The sequence below is a fragment of the Olea europaea genome, unplaced genomic scaffold (assembly GCF_002742605.1).
Source record: "Olea europaea var. sylvestris unplaced genomic scaffold, O_europaea_v1 scaffold256, whole genome shotgun sequence".
Lineage (NCBI taxonomy): Eukaryota > Viridiplantae > Streptophyta > Magnoliopsida > Lamiales > Oleaceae > Olea > Olea europaea.
The window spans coordinates 395,280-415,151 of record NW_019243883.1 but is presented as its reverse complement, the minus strand read 5'-3'; the positions used below and the strand labels follow the sequence as shown (position 1 = coordinate 415,151).

General features: G+C 33.1%; 2 protein-coding genes and 1 long non-coding RNA gene across 3 annotated transcripts; 1 reads left to right on the top strand and 2 right to left on the bottom strand.

Moving 5' to 3' along the window:
* LOC111382777 (mannose-6-phosphate isomerase 1-like) lies at nucleotides 1-4,567 on the top strand. Its single transcript, XM_023006814.1, has 5 exons — nucleotides 1-440; nucleotides 663-830; nucleotides 2,675-2,887; nucleotides 3,300-3,566; nucleotides 3,927-4,567. The coding sequence occupies exons 1-5, from the start codon at nucleotides 93-95 to the stop codon at nucleotides 4,254-4,256; spliced, it is 1,326 nt and encodes a 441-aa protein (XP_022862582.1). The 5' UTR covers nucleotides 1-92; the 3' UTR covers nucleotides 4,257-4,567.
* A 4,358-nt stretch (nucleotides 4,568-8,925) lies between these two features.
* LOC111382805 (40S ribosomal protein S7-like) lies at nucleotides 8,926-11,262 on the bottom strand. Its single transcript, XM_023006845.1, has 6 exons — nucleotides 11,146-11,262; nucleotides 10,305-10,389; nucleotides 10,141-10,214; nucleotides 9,943-10,066; nucleotides 9,332-9,514; nucleotides 8,926-9,260 (listed from the first exon to the last, which is right to left on the bottom strand). Exons 2-6 carry the CDS (start codon nucleotides 10,377-10,379, stop codon nucleotides 9,141-9,143), a joined length of 576 nt encoding a protein of 191 aa, XP_022862613.1. The 5' UTR covers nucleotides 10,380-10,389; nucleotides 11,146-11,262; the 3' UTR covers nucleotides 8,926-9,140.
* A 4,820-nt stretch (nucleotides 11,263-16,082) lies between these two features.
* On the bottom strand, nucleotides 16,083-18,625 carry LOC111382807. Its single transcript, XR_002700613.1, has 2 exons — nucleotides 18,277-18,625; nucleotides 16,083-16,500 (listed from the first exon to the last, which is right to left on the bottom strand). It is a non-coding gene; the product is annotated as an uncharacterized LOC111382807 (long non-coding RNA).
* Nucleotides 18,626-19,872: the final 1,247 nt, after the last annotated feature.

Below are 19,872 nucleotides of genomic sequence, written 5' to 3'. Positions count from 1 at the left end.
ACTTCCGTTTCTTTTTCCAATGGACTCAAAGTCTCAGACCCAATTATCCATTTTTCTTACTTTCTCTCTCTACAACTCGGAATTCAGTTCCCATGGAGGTTGAGAATCCAGGAATTTTTAAGCTTAAGTGCTGTGTAAAGAACTATGATTGGGGTAAAATTGGGAGGGACTCAAGTGTTGCGCAGTTGTACTCGAAGAACAGTGGAGAAGAAGCAGATGATTTTAAGCCGTATGCTGAGTTCTGGATGGGGACCCACGAGTCCGGGCCGTCCTACGCCGTCGTGACACCGGTGACGGTGGCTCAGGGAGAGAATGAAGTCGTGAGTAGTGGGAATAGCTTAAATTTGGTGAATTTAAAGGATTGGATTGAGCAGAACCCCAGTGTGATTGGTGATAAAGTATTGCAAAAATGGGGCCACAGTCTCCCTTTTCTCTTCAAGGTATGCTCACCCTTGCATCCTGCTCGAATTATGGATTTATCTTGGAGGGATTTAGTGTTATTTCACTTCTATTGGGAAATTCATTTCCTAGTCATCGTCGATTTTGGACGTTACTTTTACTTTTCGAAATCGGGATTTTTTTTTGACGTGTAAAAAATATGTTCATCTATTGATTTATGGAAAAAAGTGAAGTTTCATTTTTGACGAATTGGTTTTTTGAAGGTACTTTCAGTGGCAAAGGCGTTGTCGATACAGGCTCATCCAGATAAAGTTTTGGCTGAAGTTCTTCATAAACAACATCCGGACATATATAAGGATGACAATCACAAGCCTGAGATGGCTTTGGGACTCACCGAGTTCGAGGCTTTATGTGGGTTTATTAGTCCTGAGGTACTGTACTCGTCTTCACCACTTTGGTTGATTATATTTATTATTTGGTTTAATTACTGCAATTGGAATGAATGTCTATATCAGCTTGAAAATTCGCTTATGATGTGTTGGAATTGGTTCAAAACTAACCGAAAATTGGTTAAGTGTAAAAGTATAAAATGAAAAAGTGTGATTTCGTGTCAATTTTGACCAAATATTCGAACTTGATCCGATGGTCAAATTACAAAAGTAAATAGACCAACTTATTCTACTCGTCGAGTAGATCGTTGTAGTATATTTGAAATCTCAAAATCAATTCCGAATGAAATGAGGAATTGCGGTCCAAAGTTGGAATAAATGAAGGGTTGCAACTTTTCGAAAGGATGCATGTTTTGGCCCACACTACTTTGTTTGCACCATTTCTACATCAATAAATAGGACCTTATGGACATAGTTTTGGGTATACCAATTGCATTGAGCACCCATTCTCCTCTTGCAATTCTCTCATTTCTATTTCTATAACATTTTCATGCATTTCCTTTGTAGAGGAGAAATTTTGTCAAAAGTTCGCCGGTTTCTTGTGGTTTGAAGTGCTGCTACCACAAGTTGTGAATTCATTATATCTTGGAACACAAATGTCATTCACCGTGAGCACCGTAACGGGACAATTTGTTTTAAGCAAAGAGATAGCGTCTCGCCTTAGATTATTCTCTATTTTCTACTCCTTAATTCTCGTTTTACGTAATCATTTACCACATTTATATGTATCGAAACTCTATCAAAGTTTTTGTTCATATAAATTGTGTTTTGATCACGCTCCTGTAGGTTAAAACTGATTGAATAAATATATCAAAAACCAACCCATACATAGCCCGTTTCTATAAGTCGTCTCTAACATGATGTGTTGTTATTTGAAAGTGTTGTTTCAATTTTTAAGCCATTCATACTGATATCTTGTAAGACCGAAGAATGAATGGAGATACATTTCTTACTTGTTTTCAGTTGTTAATCAGTTAGATGGAATAGTGTTTTTTTATTCATTTGCATCTCCATTCATGATCTGAACATGGTTTTCTTTGGTTTTGCATGTTTTAATTAAACATATGTTTGCAAGCTGATTGAGTTGTGTTGTTAGTATTCGTCTTCGCTTTGGAACATCAAGATGATGATAAACACGCTCCAAGTATTGCCCTTATCGCAGGGTATATATTGACTTTAAGTGCTTTTCATTCTAACCTAGCATTTGATGTCAATCGTGTCTTTGATTTAGTTTTGCTTATGGCGTACTTCAGAAAAATCGGTTTGAAGTAAGATCTAAATTGTTTGTGATCAGTGTAATGCTTGATGAAATCCGGTGGAAACATGATCATTTGACCTCTGTTATTATTATTCTCACGATACCCTGGTGATGTGGTTTCTATTAATCGCGATCATTGGATTATTAGGCGAAGTAATTGTATGCCTGACACTTGTTGTGTGAGAATGATATCAACCAATTGTATTATTATTCAATGATGTCAATTGTAAATAAATGTAGTCCGTGCTTTTATGCTATTTCTGTCATTTGTTTAAACCATGACATTTAAGAACACGAAATTCCATGCGTGTCTTACACAAATGTGGCAATTTTAGAAAATTTTGAGGGCATTTATGAGAAGAATAAAATGTTATTAATAAAGCAAATATTTTTTTGCTTGGTATAAGTTAAAAGGACCCAAATCTTTTTGTATACTATCATTTTTTTAGAAATTCAATACATTTACTTGGATGCTGCTTTGATTGTGTTTAGGAGCTTAAGCTTGTTGTTACTATCATTTTTTAGAAATTCAATACATTTACTTGGATGCTGCTTTGGTTGTGTTTAGGAGCTTAAGCTTGTTGTTCACAATGTACCTGAGATTGTGGAAGTAGTTGGCAGTGCACGTGCAGATCAAGTATTGCACATCAGGCAAGAGGATGGGGAAGAGAAATCGAAAGAGGTTTTGCGATCCATATTCTCTGACCTCATGTCAGCTAAGAAGGTTGTGATTTCTGAAGCAATCTCCAAGTTGATAAGTCGACTAAATGTAAAACATGAGGTATATGGGAATTCTCTCCTTAAATATTTTAGGTTGACTTTCATTTTTCATCTCTGTAGTCAAATACTGCTTGAGATGCTTGTCCTTGTCATTAGCATTATTTCAGAGTTAAAACTTCATTTTTGTCCAATTTCTCTTTTCACCCTTAATTGCATGTAGCAAGTTTTTGCAGTTGCATTAGGAGTAAATTGAGCAGGCCATGTTCCCACTGGCCTGACATGGTTCTCAAAAGAATTAAAAAAATAATAAAATAAAATTCATGGCCTGTCTCGGCATTACCACTGGAAAGTTTTCTGCATGCCAAATTTACTGAGGGACCTTGATTTTGTTGTGTGGTCATATAAGATATATCTATATTTCTATAATCTTCTTTTGAAACTGAATTGCAAACAAATAATTCTCGTGTCTGTAGGTGAGAGAGTTGACTGACAAGGAAGAGCTGGTATTGCGGCTTGAGAAGGAATATCCAGGAGATGTTGGTGTTCTAGCAGCATTCCTTCTTAATTACATTAAGCTTAAATCAGGTGAAGCCCTATATTTAGGGGCGAATGAACCTCATGCTTATTTATATGGTGAATGCATCGAGTGCATGGCCGCATCGGACAATGTTGTACGTGCTGGCCTTACTCCAAAGAATCGGGATGTTCAAACTCTCTGTTCCATGCTCACATACAAACAGGTGATGATATGCAAATTTACTAAAGACAATATTTTGTTACAACTTAGTTCCCTTTTTCCCCTTTACTCTTAATTATACGTTAGCTTATGATGTTATTCTATACTCTTATTCCTTATGGCTTTGGAGGAGTTGGACAGTATTAAAGAACAAAAAGAAAATGAATTTTGTCTGTTGTATTCTCTTGTCCAGTCCATAACTGTGTACCAAACATGCTCTTAGATTAAGTCACGTGAAATATTTCAGTGTATTTTTTGCTCTCAATTGGTAGCCATGCACAGGTTTAATCATTTTATTGAAGAATCTGCACTTGACATCGGCAGCACAGTCTTGAAATTCCTTGCATTTCAATTGTTATTGCAGGGCCTGCCACAAGTCCTCAAAGGAGTTGCTTTGAATGCTTATACAGTAAAATATATCCCTCCATTTGACGAATTCGAGGTTGATCGATGTTTCCTTCCCCAAGGAGCATCAACTGTCTTTCCTGTAGTCCCTGGTCCGTCCATATTTCTGGTCATGGCAGGAGAGGGAAAAATACGGACAGTAAGCCATGAAGAGTCGGTTGCTGAAGGCGACGTACTTTTTGCATGTGCTAACATTGAGATCACTGTGGCAACTACATCAGGTCTGCATTTATATAGAGCAGGAGTGAACAGCAGGTTTTTTGGAGAGTCGAATATCAAACTAGCTTGATTAAAAGTAAAAGGAGTTCTTATATACTATGTATCACTGCTCTTTTTGTGATATTATCATCTGTATGTACATTTACCGCTATGTTAAATAATTAAAAAGAATATTCATGTACAGAACAAGGTGTAGCATAGTGTAATTTTTATTTTTTATTTTATTTTTCCTGTCTGATGCACTACTTGCCATCCAAAACTTCATTTTGGCGAAGTACAGAAACCGTCTGTAATAAGTAATCGTTTGCTCGTTGGAAGAAAAAAGAAAGGTCAGGCATAGCAGTTTGATGAATAGATTGTTATAAACGATCTTGTATAGCAGCTCGTTGGACGATGAAAGAAGGGTCGTGTATCAGCAGTCCCAAGACAATGCGATGTTCTAGTAAATGTTGTGTTGTATATGCATTTTAGTAATAAGTTTCAATACGACCCTTTATCATCAAACCAATCAGCTTGTTTTACTCTCTAGTTAGTTTTCCAAAAGAACAATGCTATCTGTTAGAGATGTATCATCGGTTAGGTGGCGATGGATCCTTTCATTCATTGCTTGTGACGCACTTTAGTGCATTGGATAATGAAGTAGGGATCTATCGCCACCTGACAAGTGATGCATCTCAATTAATTATAGATGACATTATTCTTTTTAAAAAGAGTTTTGTTCCCAATTTGATTCCAAAAGAGATTTTATGCCCCTGTTTGACCCACATTTTTACCTCATTAAAATGAAAAATATGACCGTTATCCATCACATCAAGTCATCATTTTTGAATTTCTATCTCTGGTGTGGAGTTCATAACGGTTCTATTTCTCATTCTCATTCTCATTATAATGTGGCTCAAACAGACTCTATATGGAAAAATGTAGAGGTGTTACGCATCATGTCCCAAAATGAGTTCAGCAACAGATTTCTTATACAAGCTGCTAGTCGACTTGTGAGCTGGCTCGTCATCGGCTCAAGAGTCGAGCTGAGCAACCTACTTGGTTGCTTGATGGCAACTTGCATCACGTAGGGTGCCATTAAATTTGAATTTGAAATTTCCAATTTTCAATTTTTTATGTTGAATTCTGGGTCTATAAATGGCGATGTGGTAAACAATGTTCATCACATCTCCAACATTCTTTACAAAATGCTTGCTATGTGTGTAGAAAATCCATACATGCACTTTGACAGAATATTACATGGCATTTTGCCATTGGTTTTTGTCCCAAAAAAAGAAAAAGAAAAAAAAAGTTAGAGTTTGCCAACACTGCTTCTATCAACAAAATAGACAAAAAAATTATGTACAAGTAGATATTTCCTCTTTACAATTTCAGCATTATCTACAATCTTGCTAATATATCACTTCCATGTCTTAAGTAGTGTAATTTTGTAAACATCACTCTCTTAATTGTTTGGTTGAAATTTAGTCCTGATTTCATAATTTGTTCAGCCTTGGTATTATTATACCAGCTCAAAAAGGAGTTTTCACTATATAATCTCTACTTATACGCATCTTTCTTGCATTATTATACTACGTAATTAATGTATGACTAGTTTATCATCATTTTCTTGGAAAGAAAATAATTTATTCAGATTCTTGCCAAAAATTTCAAGTCTCTAAAGGCATGTTTGTAAGACGAAATAAGAACTTCATAACTATGGAAATAGTATTTCTTTAACCTTTGAAGTTGTGTTGGCATAAAATTAGTACGTATATTTGGTAGTATTATAGTTTGACGAATGAAATTATTTGTTGTTAAACACATTGCATCGGATGAGCATAAGCATCACGTTGCACAAATATTGCACATTATTAACATCATTTTAATTTGATTTATGTACTCTATGTATGGTTAATAATAGTAATTTATGACATCTGCAGTATTAAATTTTTTTTTTCGTTCAATATAATTGTTATGTTAAATCTTTATAGTCAATGATACAATCTAATGTTCTTAAATTGAAACATCTTTTAGGTAATTGGATAGTGCAAAATTGAAAATATGGAATCATAAACACTTATCATAATTTTCCTCATATTCCCTGAAACAGTACTTGATGGAGTTCAATTTATTTCAGAATTATAGCAGTCTTGAAATTTTTATTCATTATAAAAATGAGACTACTTTCTACCAGCAATTTCAAAATGAAGTTGTTTTGACTCATGATGAATAAAATATATGTATTTTATTTTATAATTTGTTAAATATATATCTGTCTTCTATGCAATGTGAATCCCATTTCCCATATTTGAATTATAATATACTCTTATTTTCTTTACCTTTCTTGCAATGCGGGAGCGAAGATTCGCCACTATTCCAAATTTGTCGTAATGAAAAACGCTTTCAAAAAATATTTTTCGACATGTAACAATTATTTTTGAGATGTGCTTAGTGTACATTATAGACACTATAATGGTGTCCATAATGTACACATGGCGCCCCCTATTAGAGGATTATGGTGTCCATAATGTACACCAAGAATTTTCCATTATTTTTTCCTAATTGCAGTGTCCAATCCTCGTCTCAAATTGAGTGGGTTAAGCATTGGTTTTAATTAATTCAAAATGATTTAAATTTTATCCTTAAGACAAATATATGCTTGACACGAGAAAGGACTATAAATTGTCTAATCCATACTCCAATTCAAACTATATAAAATTAACCTTTTTTGAGAAACTCATATGCCTGAAGCACTTACATGAATCGAGACATTTGTAGGGTCTGACTTCTACAATAGTGAAATGTACAGTGATATCAATATTTAATATTATTGAGAATAACCTAAGTCTTGTTCAACACCCATGACTTTATCGACATTTAGAGACATAAGGTGTATTATTGAAGGCAATATATAAGATTGAGATGCATCACGTGACTTTAATAATATTACAACTACAACTATAGTAAAAGCACATGTTTGTGTATGCTAATAATTTCAACAAGATGAAGGCGACCTCTTGACATCTTTTAAGGTGTTCAATTGCAAATTATTAAGCCCACATTTGGTCCCCTTTAAAACTTTTCAATTTAATTTAATTTTTCTCTCTCCCACTTTCAACTATACAATTTTCAATAAAATAATATTACACTCAAATCGAAAACTTTTCAGTCACACAATCTTCAAAAAAATACTATTCCCCTTATTATAAATTCAAATAATGGGGCCAAACGGGGGCTAAGAGTATCTCTAATATACTCTTTATTTATGAAAGAACATTTTATGCATTATAGAGATTTTTTATAAATTTAAAGAGTAAAAAATTTTATTCACTTCAACAATACTATTTGATTTGGCCATTCAGCTGCCTTTCTCAAAAAATATTCATTGACTTCTTTTCATAATTTATTTAACAAATTTTTTTTATATGTTTAATTGACCCAATCAGTTTAAATGTGTTTTAATTAGTTTAAAAAGTAGAGTGTTGAAATATATGAATTATTAAATGCAATAAAGAGTGAATTTGAATTACTTAAAGATGCTTTATTATAGAAACAAATCGGAAAATCCAAATTTTATTATTGTGTCGTAAGGAAAAAAAACGAATCCAATTTCTTTTTTTTCTTTTTTTGGTTACCATATATTATTTCTTTATTCGCTAATATATAGTATTTATTTAATCTTTTTTAAAAAAATTGTAGACAAAACACCTTTTAGGAGAATTTTTACAGCATTATAATTCTTTTATCGAAATATAAGGGGGCGTTCCCTTTGCCGATTTCCAACCGTATTCTGTTTTCAGTTTTCAAAAACTCCCAAAACACGTTTGGTCACTCGTTTCCAAAAATGAATTTCTGAAAATAAGGAAAAATTTATATCTGAAAATCCAAAACGATTGTTTTTTTTTTTTTTTTTTTTTGGGTGTTTTCAGTTAAAAAAACCCAAAACACGAAAAACGCTCAAAACACGCCCTTTTTTTTTTTTAGGGATGCTCAATAGTACTTTTAATATAGTAAATTCATCAAATTTAAAATATATATTAATTGATAATATATTAGCTTAAAATTATTATGTTTTCTAAATAATCAAATTAATTGAATAAATGTCATAAAACAATTTCTTAACATCTATTATTTATTATTTTACTTTTGTAGCAAAAAAAATTGTAAGTTCACTAAATTTAAAATATATATTATCTGATAATGTATTAACTTAAAATTATTATGTTTTACTAAATAATCAAATTAGTTGAATAAATGTCATAAAAGAAATTCTAAATATTTATTATTTATTATTTTATTTTTGTAGCAAGAAAAAAATAGTAAATTTATCAAGTTTAAAACATATATTATCTAATAATGTATTAGTTTAAAATTATTATGTTTTACTGAATAATCAAATTAATTGAATAAATGTCATAAAACAATTTCTAAAAATTTTAAATTAAACGCATTTTCTAATTTTCTGTTTTAAGAAATCATTTTTCAAAATGACAAACCAAACGCGTTAAAATAGAAAATGAAAACGCAAACCAACCGCACCCTAAATCCTTAGGTCTACTGTTCCCTATAAATTTACTTCATTATTCTATAGCAAATGAAAGTGTAATTTTCAATCCAAAAAAGAAAACATCACAGCTCGCAAGGACATATCCAGCCCACATGTGGTGAACCTACAACATGAGCCGAAAGCGACGGTGATCAAACCAAGGCTCGACGCTGCCCATTTAACATCTCTTAAAAAAATAAAATGTAACAGATTCTTTCAGGTCAATAAGGAAGAGCAGTGTGCAAAAAAATACTCAAAAAAGAACATGTATCCAACAAGCAAATTGCCTACCGTTCAAATTCTCGCTTCCTAATGAACAAAGACCATTAAACAAAATCTCTATTGATCAAAACCGTAAATTAGGAATACAAATGCAAATATAATTTTCCGTTACTAAAGAGTCGTCGGGAAAACGGGAAGAATGGCTTAAGCCTCTGTTATGGGAAACTCGAACACTACATCTTTCCCAGAAAGCTTTCTGTAGACTCCAGCAAAGGTCTCCAGTTTATTTTCAGTGTCATTCTTTGCCTTTGGATCCAAGAAAACCTGCAAGAAGTACGAGAATTTTAGAAGTGGCACGAGAATGTTATCAAAAAAAATAAAAAAGAAGCATGTACCTTCATTATCTTTGATCCATCAAGCCTGTATCGGATACGTTTTCCAACAATCTCAGCAGGATGAACAATGTCCTCAAGCATGGCCTCATGCACGGCTGTAAGTGTACGAGTGCGTGGTCTCTGCACGGCAGAACCCTTCTTTGGTGGTCGCACTATCCTTCGGGTAGCAATAAGAACAACTTCCTGTCGGCAATTTACATGCAAATTGGGGTGAGCAGATTGAAAATACATTTTAGAACGCTTCTATTATTTGAAAGCTGATGTATGGAAAATGCACCCAAGAGTTTACAAGATTCTCATTTAAATTAGCCACATAATTACAAATTTTTAAAATAAAAACTGACTTCACACAGAAGAAGGGTCATGCATATTCAAGGACAGACTTTGCTACTTGAACAATTTTCTTTACAGATTGTTTAACATAATCAAACCAAGGGCCAAAATGCATGCCACCTCAGTATCGATCAACAAAGGTGTAAAACAATTTATGTACAAGTAGCTTAATTGTTCAGCGAAAAGCAAAAGCTGCCATATTGGAAAATAAAGATAATTCTGCCATCATCTGAGTACCATAAACTACAAGGTCGTCCATTATAAAATCGTATTATTACCTTTCCACTGAACTTCTTCTCAAGCTCTCTCACCAGCCTAGAATGAATCTTGCGGAAAGCTTTCCTCAACCGGTAAGGAACATGGATCACAACGGCCTTCTTATTTCCAGAGACGTCAATTTGCCTGGAGAATAAAATGAATATATTAATACCATGCTATGCAGCAATAATACCTACATGAGATTGACACAATCCTACATGGCAGCATTGATGTAAAGGTCTTTCAAGTCACTCTTAATCTCTTGGTTCGTATTCTCCAAGTCGAACAGAGCCTGATGAAAGGTCAAGAATTGATGAATCATGACACATTTAAATAACCAGTGCAATTAAATAATCGCAATAAAAGTCTATTGAGTGAGTACCTGGGCAACCGTCTCCTCGAACTCGGTAGGCTCTGTATCCTTATCCTTGTGAATCTTTTGCAGTGCAGTAAACATCTTGAAAGATCTGATTTTGGAACAAAGGTTTAATCCCATAAATTGATTTATCTTCAGACAACACCAGGGAATTTATGAAAGTTTATTCCAGCATAAACAAAAACTAAATTAATTTTCAATGCTTGGCAAATGCTTGTATCTGACTTCAAAAACTCCCCTCGTAATTAAAGGTGTTCTTCCCTAATGATAGATGCCACATTCACTTCAGTCAAATACAAAAGCTTCAACCAAAAGAGAGAACTTCAAAAAATTTCTTTTTGTATATAAAACATGTATATCTGAAAGTATTTTGGACCAAAAATACCATATCAAGCATTGCAAAGCGTATAATTATTTGTTTAAATAAGTTCAACACACAATTAGAATTAAGATTCTACCATAGATCACACAAGTAGATCTACTCAAATTCTCAATAATCTGGAATATGCAAAGCAACAATTCTATCTAAGACATTTTTGGCGTATAAACATTCATAAACCATCTGTAATGGCAGGAATAAACACTGTTAATTGTAGAAATCCAACAATGACTACGAAAACAAAAAACAAAAAATAATAAAATTAAACATTACCCCCACATTCACATAGAATTGCAACGTGTTTCACAAGACTCCGGAAAACAATATAATTCTTACACCAAGTCGTATGTAAATGGAGTATAAGAAAAAGAATAAAATTCCAACAGAACTGCATGTACAAGAATATAACAGAAGAGCCCAGTTAAAAATAAACGAAAATACGAGGATTGAATAGAAACGGTCATTTACCTTGGAAGAATGCAGATGATTGGCGGCTCTACTGTATGAACAACGGAAAACTCTAGCTTCAGCCTTGTAAAGAGACGAGTGAAGAGGGTGAACTTTGATGCAGAAAAGAGTTTTTAAATGCGGAAACCCTAGTTTTAGTGGATTGGTATATGGGCCGTCCAAAAACTATTAGTCCAATGTATTATCCAACATGTCAGCCCAAATGGGTAATCGGGTTCAAACTTTGGATCTTTTCACAAAGTAAAGGATTTTGACATAACTCTTTGTTTTAAAAATCACATATCATAAATAACAAACTCATTAAAATATTTTAAAAATAAGGTGATAAATAAATTTATTAAATATTAAAATATAATATAATATATATTAATATTTCTACCCATGCCACCTCACCCACTACACCACCTTCTCTCCAGCTCACCATCGGAGACGTTCATTCCGATGGTCTTTACGACCATCGCTTCGACGGTTCTAAAAATTAAAATCGTCTTCTATCTCTATATATACATTTTCAGACATAAAAAACTTTACAGATAGTGGTGGTGGTGAGGTGGTGCTGTGTTTAAAAAAGAGATTTGTATGGTGGTAGAGATAATGCATTGGAGGTAATGAAGTTGCATTGCAGTTAATCTGTTTTGTGGTGGCGGTGAGGTGTTGGCAACGTTTTGAGTACTGTATGACGACATTAGTGTTATACTGTAGTTGACGAGTTTTTGTGATTAACTGTGTTATATGTAACTAGATTTATAGTTTGTGACCATACTTGTGTTATCTGTGACTAGCTATGATCAGATTGTATGTAACCAAGTCAGTGTGTCACTAACATGTATTGTCTATGATTAATTGTGACCAAATTTATATTTAGTGTGACTTTCTATGACCAATTCAATATTTACTGTGGTGGTGATGTGTGATCAAATCACAATCGATCACAGTTCACATAGAATTAGTCACAACTTTCACAATAAATACATGCTTGACTTTAAAGAGTCACCATAAACAAATCTTCACACATTGCAGTCCAATACCACTATCCACCACCAGTTACTACCACTTTCACCTCAAATTTACTACATTCAATGATATTTGTTATTTGCGACTAATTGTGACCAACTTTGTCTTTAGTGTGACTATCTGTGACCATATCAATTTAATTTGTGTCTATATGTAACCAAGTCACATACAGTTACAGTAGTTGCAATGAAGATAGACTTGGTCATACTCGATTTTCATCGTCACTACCATCACTCCCAACAACATCAATCAAATGCACACCACCATCACTTTCAACAAATCCTAACCACTACCACTGACGTCACCATACCACTGCCACTACGTGAAAGATCCAACAATAGATAAGTTACATACAACCTTAGATATATCACATACAACGTTAGATATATCACCACCAACTATGTACTACCTATGCCACAGGCACCATTGCCACCACTTGTACATCAATCCACAACCACAAACCACCCACCACCACCACCTACACATCACCACCATTACTTACATCTGCATCATGATCAACAACTGCAAACACCATCACTGTACCATTACATAACACACTAACACACCGCATAATCTAAACTCTACCACCTCACCATCTTCGCTGCATGCGACGCCATTGCCACTGCCTGATTCCTGCAGTGGCGATCACCATCCCAAACCTCTTCAAAAAGCAAAAAATAAAAATGGACCAATCACCATAATTATGACTCTATAGCATCGGAGAAATTAAACTCGAAAAAAAAAAAAGAATAGATCTGCTGGTATCAAAGTGGGTGCGCTTCACTACTCAAGCCTCCAGATTCTCCCCAAATCTCGCCCCATCAGATTTTTCCCAAATCATGGAAGTGCACTCACACTGCTCGCAACGACATCATCACCCCTACACACTTCGCACAGTGGGTACAACGACGCTCACGCTACCATAGCGACGTCATCGTCGTAGCCTACACTCGCTTCTACGGTGGCCTCTAATCATTGTCTTTTGACTGTTATGAGAGAGAGAGAGAGAGAGAGAGAGAGAGAGAGATAAGAAGATGAAATGGATTAGGGTTTGATGAATGGGTGCGAATGTTTAAAGATCGAGAAAGACTAGGGAGAGAAATGAATTTGGGATTGCCAATAAATCCGTATTAATTAAATTAATAATTCTTAACTAACACCTGATTTACGAAATTAAAATTAATTTCCCTTATTTATGAAAATTCGTCTTTAAATGTAGGTTTGTAGGCAATTTTTCCCCACAAAGAATAATGCTATGAAACCCCATTGAGATTACAATTTCAGTCTAGGTGGCGTTAGATGATAGATTGAATAAAATGTGAAATTAAATAATTTATTTAATTTCACTTATCATTTAATGTCACATTAACGCCACTTAAATATAAATTATAACTCCAATAAGATTAAATAGCATTACTCTTTCACAAATACTCTATCTACTTTAAAAATAAGAATACGAAAACAACTATTGCTCCAAATTTTAATTTTATTTATTTATTATTTTTGGCAATGTATTGTGTAACTATTACAGCTTTGTTATATGATTTTGTACATATAATACTGTTTGGCCCCCATTTTTCTTTTTCGTTATTTTTCTCTCTCTTATTTTTAGCCACACAATGTTTCATAAAATAATCTTATATGCAAATTGAAAAAATTTCATTCTTTTTCAACCACACAATTTTGAAAAACACATTATTCCAACCACTAAAATTTGGAAAGAATGGGGGGAGGGGGGGGGGCAAACGGGGGTATTATGTTACATACGATGGAACCGTTGTCCAAATTCAGATCCTTATTCAAATTTTGTTGAATCCAACTTCCTTTTCACTACTAAAGGCAATCATACAACTCTACGTGGGTTTGTCTCTTATTTTTTATACTAGTTTCTGGCCATGCAATGATGGCTTGAATTTTCTTGAAGGTGATATTAGTGTGTTGACTTAAGTATTGAGTATTCATAAGAGAGAATCACATTGAATGAATTTTTGGGAAGCGAAGAAAGTATTTAGTTGGTGCATAAGAAAGTCTGACAAAAAAACAGTAAAGATAAAGAGCTAATTATACAAAGAAAAGTAGAAAATATGTTAACATTGGATATGAAATATTGAAAGCAGTTCAAAATAATAATTTTTGTTATGAGTTTTTAAACAGTCGTTTTATCGAGATTAACTTCACAAGCAACAACTTTTGTAGTGGTATCCTTCAATGAAAAAAAAAAGAAAGATAAGCAAGAGTAAGAGAAAGATCTAAACTTTTAATTGCTTCAAATTTACTAAATGTGCAATAGAAGTCATACCCTACTAGTCAGGATTTAACACAATAATGCATTTGAATCAGTTAGCAATAAGACATTAATTGTACGAGCAGCCATCTAACGACACAAGCATCATTAATGCTTGTTGTTTCAAGAACTGTCAAAGCTTTTGACAATAACTATTATACAAAGAAGAATGGAGATTTTGTTTCCTAAAGAAATATAGATATAAATAAGTATTTTGCATAGTATCCTGTTGTTCTTTGTCCAAAGCCTAAAAAACGACCATATTTGATAATGTAAATGCCCAAGACAAAAAAGCTTGGCTGAACATTCAAATAGCACAATCATGTATAATAACTTGAGAACTACTAGCATAACGGAAGGATAGGATGAATTGGGAATAACAAGAATTAACAATTTAATTAATGGACACAGTGGGCCACTGAAAAGCAAATACATGGCTTCAAGTGATGAAAGAGGGGATAGAGGAAAATCTTTTTTAAAACTACTATCAAAATCTCTTTATTGCACCTTACATGAAAAATATTTAAACAGTTAAAGTTTGTCTGATATTAGGTAGAATGACATCTGGATAAAACTGAGCAAGTGTATCTAATATCTTTACAACATCAAATCCCTTGGAAAATACGAACTTGTAAACAGTCTTTGCTGATTTTAGGATGTGGGTCTACATGAGGGGCTGAGCCTCCAATCAAAGGTGAGTGGGTGTTGAGGAGATTTTTTTTTTTTTATCGATGGCGATGGATGGGTTCAAAGGTTTTGGTGGTTATGTGATTGTGTGTACATGTGTGTGGTGGTCTGCACAGATATGTGTCTGGTGCGTTGTTGTGTTTGCGATGATGGTGTTGGTGGTGGTGTGATTGCAGTGATGGTGAAGACCATAAAAGAGGAACAAAAAAGGCAATATAGAAAGTTCAAACAAAATAGAAAAGGATTCACATGCTATTAAAACTATATCTTCTAAACAAACTAGAATCAGAAAATCAGTAGGCTTGCAAGATAGGCCTCTTACCAAGCCTCTTGATTTCTCTATCCATTTGACCAAACATCTTCCAATCACATGGTAGAGATGAGAAGGGATGCCCGAAAGTTGCTAGAACATTCCTTTCAACAAAGAAGTGGCTATACCATGCCAAACAATACCAAAACAAGGGCATGAAAATTAGGCACCGCCAGTTGAAGAACATTGAGTATACCAAGCACAGAATACTACACAAAGTGCCAACAAAATGCCAATGTCTTGTGGCTGGTTTTGAGTGCTGGTTCATATATAACTGCCAAAATCCTTCACGCTTCTGAAATTTACAGCGCTAAAGCAATTTGGGCTATTCCCGGATTAGAATTTCGATGAAAATCGAAGATTTGAAGAAATCTCAAGATAAACCCAACAGAAAATCTTAATCCTTGGTTACAATACTAAATTCTTTGATCTTTAAAAGACCCAGAGTTCCTAGACGTGCTCGCTTAAATTTTTGGGAAAAGCAGTTGCTTGTCAGCTAGGCCTTACAAAACAATGACTTGTCGTTTATTTTCGTTGCGAGTGATAACCTTAGGCACATTCGCCCTCTGTTCACCATCACTCAATGGCCTAAAATTAAATTCAAACAAAATAGTTAACATAGTACATCATACAATTTAAACAAAATCGAAAAGATGAGTTCCCAAATGGAGTCCTCATTTGTAACATTATTGATTTACTGGCAAATTTAGGCCCAACCAAAGTGGGAAACATGTTTGCATAATTTTTTCATAGATTTCAACTTTCCTACCTTAATATAAATTTCCGTGCTTGTGAATTAAAACCTAAAAACAGAAATCTATAATTAATTTACTGTAAAAACATTGAAAGAGTGAATAAATTAAATCTGGAAAAAATTCACATGCACGTTGACCTCTTTATCTTTGTCCTGACAATTTGAGTTCTACTCAGACCCTCTTGAATCAAGCTTAGCCTCTCAGGCCGCAGCGTAAAAAAGGGTGATGAAGATGGCAAAACCCTTGTTCCTACTTTACGAAAATGGTCTGGTGTCAGTGACATCCTCCTCTTTCCTTCTCAGGTCCTTCAAAGCCAAAAATCAATTCAGAAGCTCAAAAATTTTAATTTGAAAATGAGAAATTGAAAAGAGTGCTTCGTGGGTGAGAGTTGTCTCTCGGAGACCTCTTATGAAAAAAAATATATTGTAGATAGATAATAATTGTAGAAATAAGTAAAAAAAAAAAAAAAATTAGGGTTGTTTGGTAGGGTTGTTGCTTCTACTTCTATTTTTGTATAAGAATTATTCGAGAAAGTTATATTAGGCGAGCTTCCTCTAGAAATTATTTAATCAAATAAAGCACTTTCAAGAAATTATCTATATATGTCAAAAGTAACTTCTCAATCATATAAATAGTTTTTGACTATTTAACTATAGACCTTTACTCCCCGTTTCGCTCCCTTTAAAATTCTTCAATTTAATTTAATTTTTTCTCTCTCCTACTTTTAACCACACAATTTTCAATAAATTAATATTATACTCAAATCGAAAACTTTTCAGCCACACAATTTTCAAAAAAATACTATTCCCCTTATTATAAATTCAAATAATGGGGTCAAACGTGGACTTAGTATTCTAGGGCGGATGTATCTAGACGCCTTTGAAGTTCAAGTAATTTGTGAGTTTGAGAGGAATGTTAAATATAACATTCACGACATAACCGTAGAACTCTAATCTTTCTAATACTCTAATCATATTTTCCACAATAGCTAGCATTAGAATGGAAGAATCACACAAAAAGCACAAAGTCTCCTTTGTTTTTGATATTTTCCATCAAGTATGGTGAAAATAAATCCTAGATAAAATTAGAGTTTTAGAAATGTGTGGTTAAAATTAAATTATTAATTTTAATTTATTTTTAATTTCACTTTTTAAATTGAAGCAAATATGGCTTAATTGACACATGAATCTCTTATAAATCATATAAAATCCGAAAAATTCTCATTCCTCGAAAAAGGAGTAAAATATGTATTGCAATTTGAAAGCATGGAACCACTTAATAATGTCAAAAAAGAACCAAGAAGAAACCAGAAAGAATATGAATTTTGTTGGGTTAACGGGGTACATAGGGGTTTCCAACACTCACACCTAAAAAAACTACCAAAAACTTCACCCACCCTCGATGCTATGAGTATTTGGTATGTGAACCCGTACCGTGTACGTGAAGCAACACTCAAAGAATATAATTTTATAATAAAGGGTATGACTCATGACTTCGTGGGTGAGAGTTGTCTCTCGGAGACCTCTTATGAAAAAAAATAACAGATTATGTTATAAAAAAAATGTTATGATTTTAAGAAAGAATAATCATCTATCCTAATAAATGAATTCCAACTCAACAATCCTATTTTCCGGCGATGCATGTCAATTGGATCCCATCAATCAAACCACCATCTTCATTTTTCATGTCCTTCTGATAAAATCTAATCTAAGATGTCCATTATTTTTGAAGAAATTCATAGATTCATCATTACATTTGTCAAATAGAAAATCGGTATTATGAAGTAGTGGAATCACTAAAACTTTGGCCACACATTATAAATTTAAAAATAAGAGCATTATTGTGCTAAATAGTTAATCAATACCATAAGATCACAGACGATATTATCCTTTCGAATTGTTGTTATAAATCCAAAATTCTGACCGCCCGATTAAAAGTTTCAATGAAAGGAACGATCACATAAAACCGAAAATAAAAGAAAGAAAGAAAGAAATAGAACTATGTTTATGACGACATCCAATTAAAAATAATCCTACTATTTTCAAAACTACGCAAGGTTGAGGATACCCAATTATAAATACCTTAGAGCGAGTACGATTGCTGAGGATGGGAACAAGGTTGGATTCAGTGGAATCCAGTTTGAAATCAGCTGCGGGAACTCCGAGCAGTGCAGAGATCCAATGAACCCACTGCCATCAACCACCACTTCGCCAACCATTAAGCCGCCAACATACCAAGTGAATAGATTACTTCATCTGCACAAACTTTACTGTATTTGTACTATTTCTTTGGACAATGAATTGCAAAACCTGCACATAATCAGACAAAATCCGTAGTTTTCCACTTTCATTGGATATCTTAAAAAGCAAGCTTGGTGCAGATTTTGTACAACATTCTTTTCATCATATCCTTTGTTGAAATTCTACTCAAGATTTGGTACACAATATCTCTCATGATTTTCTTCAGTCATATATTAAAGAATAGCGATGAGAGATAATTAAGCACCAAGTATTGACAAGACAAGTAAATTCGAAATTTAAAAGAAAAAAATTATAATCTTACATAGGTATTTAGCCATGTGACATCAATCACTTCAATTTAAAATGCATAAGGTAATATATACAAATGATACATTCATATGAGCTGTTAAAAACAAAAATAAATGAAAAGATACATTCATATGAGTAGTTAAAAACCAAGATAAATAGAAAGAATATTCATTTTCACAAAAAATCAAAGCTGATTCCACCATTTTTTTTTTTTTTTTGCTCAATAAAAGGATGTCTGCAAGACATAGGCTTTAACATTAACAAATTGGAATTTTATTTGCATTTAAGAAATCACAAGAAGAAAGAAGTGTTAAATGTTTCTTTTAGAAAGAACAAAAGAAAAATCGTATTTCATATCATAGATTTTACCTTCAAACAAAAGCCAATGGCGCAACTTTCTAAAACCACGCAAAACAAATACTTGATCGACTAAGGACATGTCACCTTCTGTACAGAATACGATAGAGGTAGAGGCAACAAGTTCTTTATAAAAAGAAAATAAAAACTAAACTAAAATTGACTTAAAAATATTTATCTCGAAAGAAACAAAATTACAAGCAATAGTTCAAAGAGCCAAAATATAAATTGAATGCCAAAATAGAGAAATTGAACGAAAGATTAGAAAAAGTCAGTAATTTTATCTATTTACAAAATTCATTGAAATAATTTGAAACACACAATAGAGAATGGGTATGAAGCATATGTATGATTGGAGATATACATAGGTTTGATTATAATATAATTTTTTCCTTTCAAGGTTTGATTTAGTTGTGAAGAAAGAAATTGATCCAAAAGCAGAGCATGTATGAAAGTTGAAACATAATATTGAATAACAAAAAAGATAAATTAAACAAAAGATAAATAATTATTGCAATTTATCCAAAAATGCGTGAATAATGAACAAGTAAAATTTAACTTTAGAAGCAATTAAAGCTACAGAAGTGTTAATTAATGCAATAGATAAATGTGTAATGGAAAAAGTTAAAAAAGCATAACATTAAAATTATAGAACGGTTTAATAGATTTACCAACCTTATTGAGAAATTATTGATGCTAACCGTCATCAAAATACAATAATTTGCTCCTTTATAAAATGTGACTCCGACACTTTGAAATCTCATGTGTTAA

What these genes read in the sequence shown, in the direction of transcription:
- LOC111382777 (XM_023006814.1), top strand. Translation starts at nt 93, where the DNA reads ATGGAGGTTGAGAATCCAGGAATTTTTAAGCTTAAGTGCTGTGTAAAG. An exon ending in GTCTCCCTTTTCTCTTCAAG is followed by an intron (nt 441 to 662) that starts GTATGCTCACCC and finishes GGTTTTTTGAAG; the next exon opens with GTACTTTCAGTGGCAAAGGC. An exon ending in GACTAAATGTAAAACATGAG is followed by an intron (nt 2,888 to 3,299) that starts GTATATGGGAAT and finishes TCGTGTCTGTAG; the next exon opens with GTGAGAGAGTTGACTGACAA.
- LOC111382805 (XM_023006845.1), bottom strand. Translation starts at nt 10,379, where the DNA reads ATGTTTACTGCACTGCAAAAGATTCACAAGGATAAGGATACAGAGCCT. An exon ending in TCGAGGAGACGGTTGCCCAG is followed by an intron (nt 10,215 to 10,304) that starts GTACTCACTCAA and finishes ACCTTTCATCAG; the next exon opens with GCTCTGTTCGACTTGGAGAA. An exon ending in CTTTACATCAATGCTGCCAT is followed by an intron (nt 10,067 to 10,140) that starts GTAGGATTGTGT and finishes TTTATTCTCCAG; the next exon opens with GCAAATTGACGTCTCTGGAA.